This window comes from Pleurodeles waltl, chromosome 7, assembly GCF_031143425.1.
Source record: "Pleurodeles waltl isolate 20211129_DDA chromosome 7, aPleWal1.hap1.20221129, whole genome shotgun sequence".
Classification (NCBI taxonomy): Eukaryota; Metazoa; Chordata; class Amphibia; order Caudata; family Salamandridae; genus Pleurodeles; species Pleurodeles waltl.
The window spans coordinates 1,111,372,798-1,111,385,305 of NC_090446.1; the positions used below are offsets into that span (position 1 = coordinate 1,111,372,798).

General features: G+C 45.0%; 1 protein-coding gene across 4 annotated transcripts in view; it reads right to left on the minus strand.

The window, feature by feature from the left end:
• MYCBPAP (MYCBP associated protein) overlaps nucleotides 1–12,508 on the minus strand; it is a 670,648-nt gene that overhangs the window by 636,335 nt on the left and 21,805 nt on the right. For all 4 annotated transcript variants that reach the window (XM_069200066.1, XM_069200065.1, XM_069200063.1 and 1 more), the window contains exon 2: nucleotides 7,436–7,566. In XM_069200066.1, coding sequence (XP_069056167.1) covers nucleotides 7,436–7,566 — 131 coding nt within the window. The remainder of the gene's footprint in view (nucleotides 1–7,435; nucleotides 7,567–12,508) is intronic.

Below are 12,508 nucleotides of genomic sequence, written 5' to 3' on the forward strand. Positions count from 1 at the left end.
GCAACATGTGACCACCAGAGCGGGCAGACCTCCACATACAGGATTGCCAACTCCTGTGGCAGCACCACCAGGGAGCGGCCAGGAGTGGGCTCTCCGCGCTGCTCCTCAACATCACCTACCTGATGTGGGGGTGTCCGGGTGTGACCAGACAACCTTGAAGATGAGGGCAGCTGGGGGTGGGCTTCCCGAGCTGCCCTCCATCGAGGCAGCATTACGGCGGTGTCCGAGTGGGACCGGACACCCCGGGAGAAAGCAGGATGCGGCGCGAGGTCGCAGGAAGTGATAAGAATAAAAAAACAATTCAAAGCAAAGCAGTTCTTCCCGAAACAGCGGGAGAATCTCTAATTAAATATGTATGGTCCATGGGAGCGTCCCATATTGCCTAGCGCGGCACAAAGTATTTGGCCCTTGCTCAGCTTGTGGTAGCCCCAACACCAACTAAAAGCCAATGGCTAGGGGGAGCTGGAGGATCAGCGCAGCTTTCCCCCAACAGAAAGTTCTGTGTCCTCACCCTCTGTTGGGTGGGACTTGAAAATGATAACCCCCCCAGGCTTTCAACTTGTTTTTAACAATATCCCAGCTGGAACTTTTGTTCTGGAGTGCTGGAGCTGCGCCTTTTAAGGGAGAAGATCATTGCTGCAGTTCCTGTGGCCTGAATGGTGATAACAACAGGATTGTTGCAATACTGAACACCCTCTGGGGTGAAAGACTGTAATTACGGCTGTTTTTACAGCAATGGTGTCCTTTAGGGACAATGGTACACATAGTAGCATGTTATGCTAAATGTGTGTTAAAAATGTGTGATCACAGTGTTGAAGCCAGTAGTCTCACATGTGAAGGGCCATATGACAAGGCACCCACTAAGGTGGAAGGATGGTATTACACAGTGTTTAACAAGAGTAATTTGAGAGTAAACTGAGAGTAGTCGTAACAGCACAAATCATTCTAACGTGCCTATACATGCTTCTTGTTCATGCTTATTTGAGTAACGAGACTGACAGTCACCAGTGATCAAAGTAGATGTACTTTTTTGCCAGTACCAGGTGCTCTCACTCCAAGTTACAGTCAAATGTTGCATTGGGATACAAGTAAATGTTTTGTCACGGCGGTTGTTGGATTATATCTCCCCTTCACGAGAGACAAAAATGATTATGCAATGTTATCAAAAAGTAATTCCAGCAACTTGTGTATATTTGTAAATTGTTGCATAGTATTGAGTGGTATGTCTGTAATAAATGTACTTTTACTTTATTAAAAGAAAAAGCACAGACTGGACAATCATTTATTGAGTTTTATACTTGTGTGCTCATGAATGAGGATTACTATCCCACACCACCTCCCTTAAGTAAGCCTTGGACTGCTTTGCAACGCTACCCATTGAGAGTCAAGAGCTACAATGGGGTGATTGGTTCCTAGTGGTGGTCGAATGCAGACCTATTACTTGTGCAGGCACACAACTAATGACCCATCCTCCAACAGTGAATCAGAGTTACAAATGGTCATGGAGTCACCGATGGTTCCTCTGGAAACTGAGAGGAAAGCACAATATTGTGACTAAGCACAGTAAGATTAGGCAGTTTTTTCATGATGGCAAAAACTTCATACGACGGTTGCTTAAGGTTTCAGCCCTTTCTGCAAATTAGGAGAAATGAGTAAAGCATAATAATTTATGGTCATACTTTAGGACATTTTTATAGCCCACGTTAGCATTCATTTTATAGTTGTGCCTCAAATTATGTTTAAGAATGTTACAGTTCTACTTGGCAGTAGAAAGAGATTCTGTAAACCAGGGAGCTGAATACACTTTCTGACAGAATTTTGGTCTCATACAGGGAGTGAGTCCCGTGTTAATGTGACCAAGACTTCAGACTACCTACTGTGCTATCTATATCAAAAGACTGCACATATGTTCTATCTCTAACAGCCTGTCAGAGTGGGTAGGCTTCATAAGGGTTTGTTTGGGGTCTAAAGCAAAAGTTACAGCAAAATTATCAGGGCATAGAAACAGGCTGATAACTGGTAATAAATCAGGTTAGGGTCTAGAATATGAACCACTGTATGCATGGCTAAAAGTACCTTTTTTTACAAGACCTAGACCATAAGTGCCTGAAGTAGCACTTTGGGAGTATTCAGAGAGATGCTGTTGAGAGGAGTATTTAAATCTGCTAAACTAGACAAATTACAAAAATTTAGGACAAATGGAGCAATTACTTCAGCGAAAGGGTTAACAAACTCTCCTATTAAGCTTGGAGGTCAGTAGTTTAAAATTTAAGAGAAGGAGAAGAAGCCAATAAGCTCTAAAATAAACACTAAAGCTTCCTCAGCAGAGACATTAGTAGCAGTGGTGATGAAGCAAGTAAACCATGATGAATGTATAATAGCTACTTCATCCCTGGGGCACAAAGTGTGATCCTGGCCGCAAATTAAAAAAAAAACATCAGGAATAGCTTGGGCAATATCAGAAGCAGAAGAATATTTTAGGCATGTTTCTGTTAGAAATAATGCTGTCAGGTTTTATAATTGTAAGAAGTCAAAGATATTGTATTGTATTGTATTGTAATAGTATTTATATAACACTTAGTGCCCCTGACGAGGCGACAAAGCGCTTTTAGGTGAGTAGCACGCTACTCCGGAACCCAACAAGAATTAGTGATGGATTAGTATCGGGAAATATGAGTACAGTTTTAGTATTATTATGAGTTCATTTGAGCCGCGGATATGAGAGTTTGTTAGTTAGATTTACTGGATTAATGGAGGGGTGGAGGAGGAAAGAAATGCAGGAGTGTTAATTGGGAGTAAATCCCTTATTTACTCAACCCAAAGGCTTGGGATGAGTAAAGGGGGATGGAGGAGGGAAGAGTCTGTGGAAGGGTTAGGGAGATCATAGTAGCAGGGTGAGATAAATGAGGGAGAATTTAGTAGGGTTGTGTGGGAGGTCATGGTAGTAGAGTGAGGTTTGGTGAGTTAGATGTGGAAGCCGAGGGAAGAGCTTAGGCAGAGTTATTTAGGAGATGAAAGTAGCAGGAAGGATTTGGGATGAGTCATAGTGGGAATGGAGGATAGTTTGATAGAGACATGACATATGATGATGGATAGATAAGTGTGATAAGATGAGAGCAGGGTTTCATAGATATCTAGTATAACAACACACCCAGGAGCCATGCAATGACCCATGAACATGCCAGGCACAGAAATAAACAAATATGTATATATATATATATATATATATATATATATATACACACACACACACATACACATATATGTACATACAATACATAATTAGAACCATGGGTAAATATACTTAGTCAAACAGGTTTAAAGAGTGTGTGTGTATTTTATTGTTATGACATAGTAGCGATACATATTTTCTAAAGAACTATACATAACTAGAAATAGACACATAATCAGAAAAAATATTTATCAACATAGGCAAATGCAGTCCATAGTTGTTTGAATATGGTGGTTATGAAGGAAAGAGCCATTTGTATCTCATTGCATTGTAATTTATATAGCCCTTTCCTACCATCTGCTAGGCTAAAAGTGGTTAATATACATCTATGCACACCTACGCATACAAACACACCCTCCATTTTCTTGTCCTGCTGAGTATGAAAAGTATTTTGTAGAGCATTTACTATAACGGATTTGCCATTTTGCAGCACTGTCAAAATACATATTGCATGACAATATAGCACTGTTAATCTGCATCAGAAACATAAAGAGCTTAGATATATAGAATTCCAAACTGTGATCTACAGCCCACAGGCACGTGGCAGTAGCCAATATTATTTCAGTGAGCTCCAGGACCAGGCTAGCCTTCGCAACACACTGAACAATAATGGACAGGTTGTGAGACCTATTAAAGCAGATATTGTTTTTGGGACACAAACTAAACTGTTGTAAAAGTGGGGCACCCAGCAAAATTAAACCAGTTAAGTAGAACCATAAAGGAAGTCTCCTTTATCCCCATTACACTCAAAAGGACATTCAGTTAGAGAAGCTATGTTTCGCCAAGATTTTGTGTTCAAGAACATAAAGGACAATGGTCATCTCAGCACAGAGATGAGCTATCAGAGTTTTGCACGGTACCAGCAGTGTGAGGGCATGTCAATTTATTCTTAGCTGAATATTGACACTATCTCCGGAGTATGGCCCTAACAGTATGTATGCTTTGAGAAAATTATGATGAGATCTTATCATAATGATTAAAAGAGTGGAGGATTTCTGTACAGTAGCTCCTTGGTGAAGGGCAATCTGGGACGGACGGCTGGGGTACTCATGCTGGGTATAGTCTAGGGTCTGATGGGCATACCATGGTTTGTCTTCGGCATTGTGTTGATGCACACGCATCCGTGCTTCTAATAAAGAGTGTCATGGTCGGCTAGCATGGCTACACAACCAAGAACTGGCAAAGCCAAAAGGTTTCACTTATGTGAGATCTAGTGACTTTGCTGTAGTGGAGTGAAGTGGCCTGGTGTGGAGCGGCACAGTGTGGTGTAGAGTGGAATTGTGTTGCATGGACTGGCACAATGTAGAGTGGCATTGTATGGCATGGAGTGGAGGGGATTTGTGTGGAGTGGAACTGTGTGCTGTGGAGTGGCACCCGCTGGAGTTGCACTGTGGGGCATGGAGTGGAGTGACATTTTGTGGTGTGAAGTGGCATGGTGTGGAGTAGAGTGACATTGTGTGGTGTGGGGTGGCAATGTTTGCTGTCGAGTGGAGTGGCACTGAGTAGAGTGGTATAGAGTTGAGTGGTATTGTATGGCATGGAGGTCATTGTGTGGAGTGGCACGGAGTAGAGTGGTGTATAGTGGCATGCCAAAAAGCGCTTCAGCACCTCACTGGGGTACTAAGTGCTACATAAATACAATTAAATTGAGTGGAGTAGCAATGAGTGGAGTGGAGTTGAATGAAGTGGCATTTAGTGGAGAGGAGTGGCATTATGTGGCATGGAGTGGCATTATGTGGCATGCAGTGACACTGTGTGGAGTGAAGTGGCATTGTGTGGAGTGGAGAGGCATTTTGAGGCCTGGGGTAGCGTTGTGTGGCATGGACAGCCATTGTGTGGCGAGGAGTGAAGTGGCACTGTGTTGTGTGGAGTGGCTTTGTGTTGCAAGGGCTGGTGTTGTGAGGCGTAGAGTGAAGTGTCAATGTGTGGCTTGGAGTGGAGTGGAGTGGCTCTGTGTGGCGTGAAGTGTTAGTTATTGAGTAGAGTGGAGGGGCTGTGTGTCCAGTGGAGTGGCGCTGTGTGGAGTGGAGAGGGGCTGTGTGGTATGGAGTAGAGTGTGAGTGTGAGGGTGTGGTGTGAAGTGGCATTGATTGGCAAGGGGTAGAGTGGCACTGTGTGGTATAGAGAGGCATGGAGTGGAGTAGTATTGAGTGATGTAGCATTGCTTGGTGTGGAGTGGCATTGCTTTGAGTGGTGTGGTATTATGTTGCATGGCATGGAGTAGGGTGGCACTGTGCATCATGGAGTGCAGTGGAAATGGAGTAGCATTGTGTGGAGTGGTGTTGCATTGAGGAGAGTGGATTGGCATTGAGAAGAATGGAGTAGTATTTTGTGGAGTAGAGTGGCTTTGTGCAGAGTAGATTGAAATTGTGTGGAGATGAGTGGAAATATGTGGAGTGGAGTGGCATTGAGAAGAGTGGAATGCTATAGAATGCAGTGGAGTGGAATGCCACGGAGTGGAGTGGCCTTGTGTGGTGTGGAGGGGCATTGTTAAGAGTATAGTAGCATTGAGTGGAGTGGCGTGGAGTGGAGTGGCATAGAGCGGAATGGCGTTGTGTGGCATGGCATTGTGAGGCATGGAGTGGCATGACGTGGAGTGGCATTATGTGGCATGGAGCGAGTGCATTGTGTGGCCTGGAGTGGCACTGTGTGGCTTTGAGGGGATTGGCATTGTATGGCAGAGAGTGGAAAAGCACTTTGTCACATGGAGGGGCACTGAGTGAAGAGGTACTATATGGTGTGGATTGAAGTGAAGTGGTATTGTATAGCGTGGACTGGGGTAGAGTGGCATTGTGTGACGTGGTTTGGAGTAGCATATTGTGTGGCATGAAGTGGTGTGGCACTATGTGATGTGAAATAGAGTGGCAGTGTGTAGTGTGGCAATATGTGGAGTGAATTGGACTGGTGTGACATTGTGTACATGGATGGAGTGGAGTAGCATTGTGTGCAGTTGCATGAAGTGAAGAGGCACTGTGTGGTATGAGGTTACGTTGAATGGGGTGGATTGACACTGTGTGGCATGGAGTGGACTGGCACTGTGTGGCATGGAATGGAGTGGCATTGTGTGGCGTGAAATGGAGTGGCATTGTGTGGTGTGAAATGGAGTGGCACTGTGTGGAGTTGCATTGTATGAGGTGGAGTTTAGTGGCAATGTGCAGAGTGGAATAGCACTGTGTGAAGTGGAGTGGCACTGTGTGGCAGGGAGAGGAGTGACATTGTGTGGCGTGTGACATTGTGTGGTATGGAAAGTTGCCACAGAATTCCTCTATAGTGCTTCAAAGCCTTGTGCTATATAAATGGAAATACAGCACAATATGCTACTAATTATGTCCACCGATGATCTATGTAATTATCTGAAGCCTTTAATCAATGCAGGAGCTTGTTATCATGCACAACACTTCTGCAAGAACTGGTTTCTTAACAAACAAATGGGTTTTAGTCCGGGAGGGACTAGAGTGTAAGGGAGCAAGATATATCAAATAGGTTGAGGATAAAGGAGACAGAGCCAGATGATGACAGTATTGTGGAGCTACAAATGTTAAAAGCCATTTACAAACAGTTGAAAATACGGGAGCTCTATGACAACTCTATCAGACATAGGGATGGGGGTGGAAGAGAAAAAGCAGCACGAAGAACGGGGAGAGGGACAGTGACATAGCAGCACAGAGAAGGGTTTGGGGGAGACAAAATAATACCTCAATCACATCGCGAGTAGTGGACGGATGCTAATTCAGCTGACTTAACCTGTGCTTGGTCCATGCTCCACAGAAAGAAAGGGAAGTGATGCCTGGCAAGCGATGGCCAATTATGAAGCATCACAGAAGAGTAGCAATGATGCCAATGAATGGGTGGGCTCCCCAAACCCCCTAAAATCCCCGCAGCAACAAAACATGCTGTCAGCCAGCAAGACACTTTGAAACGGCAAGCCGCCCTATTTGGAAGACTTTATACGGTATAAGGACAATTGGAACCCAGATACTTCTGTGTTCATGGGTAAGGTGCCTGCCCATGGACACTATTGGGAACAAAGACAAAGCAGTGAGGAAATAAAACCAATAAAAGTCGCTGAAAGACCTAAATCCTCATGGATTCACATAGTTATGAAAAAGCCAGATAATATACACAAGGAAAATAAATACAACAGCTAGTCTTAATCAGAAAGTAAAAGTTCATCACTCAAGACCAAGGCCCGAAACCACTTACTTTCTCCAGATCCTCAACTCGAATAGCCAAAGCCTGGATTTCCTCTCCACTTAGGATGCCATTGCTGGGAGGCTCAGGTTCTTCTAGCACTGGGGGTGTAAACACCTCTAATCCCTTAGAGCGTTTTTTTTCTGAAACACAAAAGGAATAGTTTCTATTTTACTGAAATTTGAGGCACAGTACATCTGGACTATTTATAGGCTGAGAAAGTAACCATTCTTAAAACAATTGCCCTGTACAGAGTACCCTACACATGCAAAAAATGCAGCGTGCCTCAGAAACAATTACATTTATGGCCCTTAACATAAAGATATAGTTTATAATTACAAAAATGCCTGTCCTGGTTATTGGGACTTTGCTATAGAGTGCTGGTCCATGGTACCCCTCATTGGTGGAGGCATACAATTGAATGCTGGTATGCCTCAGGTGGGTATTACTAGGACACCAGTCCTTGCAGGAGTGTGGTATTCCTATAGCCCGATGCCCAGGACATATTGTTTGGGGTCAAGGACAACAAGCTTTCGTCCTTGGGACAAATGGGACCAACCACCCTGCAGCACACACACTTTGGCTGTCAATTTACAGTACCACAATATGGAGCAGGGAAGGGAATTGTCTACAGTTGAGGTAATATTTGTACCCATATGTTAATGCTGTTCAAACTTGTAATTATGGTTCATTAATGCAAAGCCTTTATTATTAGGGTAGACCAGGAAATCATACTACTAGAAAATATCTGTGAACTTTATTTTAGCACGAGCAAATATGCATGTGTAGATTTCTTCATGTGAAAATCTGTTGAGTGGTCACAAGTTCACTTTCCTTTCAACCACTTTTTTCTAACCCTGATAGAAGTTTTACTTCTGCCTTTGTCAGAAGTAAACTTCCAACCTTTATCACTATTTGAAAAAATTATAGAAAAGCTGGAGTAAATTCTTAAAATATTCAAGTCAGTAGTTTTGCACAGACTCAAAAGGGCATTCCAAACCTGGAACCTTTGCATACTGCCACCCACAGCAGGTAGATCTGAGGAAAGGTGACAAAATAGGCAGACTGCTAGTATGTAAGTCTGAATATAGTATTAGCACTGGCATAACTGGATAGGTTATTATCAGAGCTCTTATATAATGAGACTGCTGCCATAATTTATCGCCGCTCTATATGGCACCAAATGGGAGAAGTAGATTTTTTTCAGAACAAGTAGATTTGTGTAGAAACGTATCCCATAGACAAGTAGTTATTTTATTAAATTCCACACCCATCTTAGTACAGAGAAATCAGTGTTTGCTATTCATACAATAATCTTTGTTATTGCTACAGCATTTGTCAGCGGGTTAGGGCTAATTTGAGTAGGCAGTTCCAAAACAATCAAATCAAAGACAACTAAAATGTTGTTGAAACTTTAGAACAAGTGTGTAAGGAAATGCCTCCTTGGCATGGTTACCCTCTGACTTTTTGCCTTTGCTGATGCCAAGTTATGATTTGAAAGGGTGCTGGAACCCTGCTAACCAGCCCCCAGCACCAATGTTCTTTCCCTAAACTGTACCTTTGCCTCCACAATTGGCACAACCCTGGCACTCTGGTAAGTCCCTTGTAACTGGTATCCCTGGTACCAAGGGCCCAAGGCCCCTGAAGCCAGGGAAGGTTTCTAAGGGCTGCAGCATGTCTTATGCCACCCTGGGGACCCCTCACTCAGCACATACACACTGCTTGCCAGCTTGTGTGTGCTGGTGGGGAGAAAAGGACTAAGTTGACATGGCACTCCCCTCATAGTGCCATGCCAACCTCACACTGCCTGTGGCATAGGTAAGTCACCTCTCTAGCAGGCCTTATAGCCCTAAGGCAGGGTGCACTATACCACAGGTGAGGGCATATGTGCATGAGCACTATGCCCCTACAGTGTCTAAGCAAAACCTTAGACATTGTAAGTGCAGGTTAGCCATAAGAGTATATGGTCTGGGAGTCTGTCAAACACGAACTCCACAGCACCATAATGGCTACACTGAAAACTGGGAAGTTTGGTATCAAACTTCTCAGCACAATTAAAGCACAATGATGCCAGTGTGCACTTTATTGTAAAATACACCCAGAGGGCATTTTAGAGATGCCCCCTGAAAATATACACAACTTCCAGTGTGGGCTGACTAGTTTTTGCCAGTCTGCCACACACCAGACATGTTGCTGGCCACATGGGGAGAGTGCCTGTGTCACTCTGTGGCCAGGAACAAAGCCTGTACTGGGTGGAGGTGCTTCTCACCTCCCCCTGCAGGAACTGTAACACCTGGCGGTGAGCCTCAAAGGCTCACCCCCTTTGTTACAGCGCCACAGGGCATCCCAGCTAGTGGAGATGCCCGCCCCTCCGGCCACTGCCCCCACTTTTGGCGGCAAGGCCTGAGGAGATAATGAGGAAAACAAAGAGGAGTCACTCCCCAGTCAGGTCAGCCCCTAAGGTGTCCTGAGCTGAGGTGACTTACTTTTAGAAATCCTCCATCTTGTAGAAGGAGGATTCCCCCAAAAGTATTAGGGATGTGCCCCCCTCCCCACAGGGAGGAGGCACAAAGAGGGTGTAGCCACCCTCAAGGACAGTAGCCACTGGCTACTGCCCTCCCAGACCTAAACACACCCCTAAATTCAGTAATTAGGGGCCCCCAGAACCAGGGAAGAGAGATTCCTGCAACCTAAAGAAGAAGAAGGACTGCTGACCTGAAGCCCTGCAGTGAAGACTGAGACAACTGATTTGGCCCCGGCCCCACCAGGCCAGTCTCCCTACTTCGACAAAAACTGCACCAGCATTGCACCCAACAGGGACCAGCGACCTCTGAAGCCTCAGAGGCCTGCCCTGCATCTAAAGGACCAATAAGCTCCCGAGAACAGTGGCCCTGTTCAAGAAACTGCAACTTTCTGCAACAAAGAAGCAACTTTAAAGACCCCACGTTTCCCGCCGGAAGTGTGAGACTTTCCACTCTGCACCCAACGCCCCCGGCTCGACCTGCAGAAAACTAACACTACAGGGAGGACTCCCCGGCGACCGCAAGCCCGTGAGTAGCCAGAGTTGACCCCCCCTGAGGCCCCACTGCTACGCCTGCAGAGGAAATCCAGAGGTTACCCCTGACCGCGACTGCCTGTAACCAGGAACCCGATGCCTAGAACCAGCACTACACCCGCAGCCTCCAGGACCTGAAGGAACCGAACTCCAGTGCAGGAGCGACCCCCAGGCGACCCTCTGCCTAGCCCAGGTTGTGGCTATCCGAGGAACCCCCCATGCCTGACTGCATCGTTGAAGGGACCCCCAGGTCTCCCATTGATTCCTATCTGAAACCCGACGCCTGTTTGCACTCTGCACCCGGCCGCCCCTGTGCCGCTGACAGTGTACTTTCTGTGCCTGCTTATGTCCCCCCCGGTGCCCTACAAAACCCCCCTGGTCTGCCCTCCGAGGACGCGGGTACTTACCTGCTGGCACACTGGAACCGGAGCACCCCTATTTCCATTGAAGCCTATGTGTTTTGGGCACCACTTTGACCTCTGCACCTGACCGGCCCTGAGCAGCTGGTGTGGTAACTTTGGAGTTGCCGTGAACCCCCAACGGTGGGCTACCTTGGACCCAACTTTGAACCCTGTAAGTGTTTTACTTACCTGTGAACTTAACAATTACCTACCTCCCCCAGGAACGGTTGATTTTTGCACTGTGTCCACTTTTAAAATAGCTTATTGCTATTTTTGTCAAAACTGTACATGCTATTGTGATTATTCAAAGTTCCTAGAATACCTGAGTGAAGTACCTTACATTTGAAGTATTACTTGTAAATCTTGAACCCGTGGTTCTTAAAATAAACTAAGAAAAAAAAATTCTATATAAAAACCTATTGGCCTGGAGTAAGTCTTTGAGTGTGTGTTCCTCATTTATTGCCTGTGTGTGTACAACAAATGCTTAACACTACCCTCTGATAAGCCTACTGCTCGACCACACTACCACAAAATAGAGCATTAGAATTATCTCTTTTTGCCACTATCTTACCTCTAAGGGGAACCCTTGAACTCTATGCACACTATTTCTTACTTTGAAATAGTACATACAGAGCCAACTTCCTACATTGGTGGATCAGCGGTGGGGTACAAGACTTTGCATTTGCTGGACTACTCAGCCAATACCTGATCACATGACTAAATTCCCAAAATTGTCATTAGAAACAGATTTTTGAAATTTGAGCTATTTTTCTAAATTCTGAAAAGTCTTGCTAGGGCCTTGTGTTAGTCCCTGTTAGCATTTCTTTTAGAGTTTAAAAGTTTTGTAAAAGTTTGGATTAAGTTCTAGAGATAGTTTTAGATTCTTAAAAAGTATCCCAACTTTTAGAGAAATAATGTCTACTGCAGAAGAGATGGTGGTGGAGCTCAGCCTCACCCCTTACCTGCATCTTAGGATGTCAGAGTTAAGGACTCTCTGCAAAATCAAAAAGATAAAAACTGGATCAAACCCTACCAAAGTACAGCTCCAGGAGCTCTTGGCAGAGTTTGCTAGAGACAATCCCTCTGAAGATAAACTTACAGAGGGGGAAGCTAGAGATGTGGAGGATAATTTCCCACCCCCACTCCTAGTTATGTAGACCAGGGTTCCTCCAAACCTGACTCCACAAGTGATAGTCAGAGATGCTGCTTCTCCCACAGGGGAGTCCAACAGCCCGGGAAGCATTGAGGGCAGCCTCCATGAAGATGACCTTCTGTTAGCCAGGATGGCCAAAAGATTGGCTTTGGAGAGACAGCTCCTAGCCATAGAAAGGGAAAGACAAGAGATTGGTTTAGCTCCCATCAATGGTGGCAGCAACTTAAATAGGGTCAGAGAGAATACTGACATGCTAAAAATCCCCAAAGGGAATGTAACAAAATGTGAAGATGGTGATGATATCACCAAATGGATCACAGCTTTTGAGAGGGCTTGTGCAACCAGAAAAGTCAACAGATCTCACTGGGGAGCTCTCCTTTGGGAAATGTTCACTGGAAAGTGTAGGGATAGACTCCTCACACTCTCTGGAAAAGATGCAGAATCCTATGACCTCATGAAGGCTACCCTGATTGAGG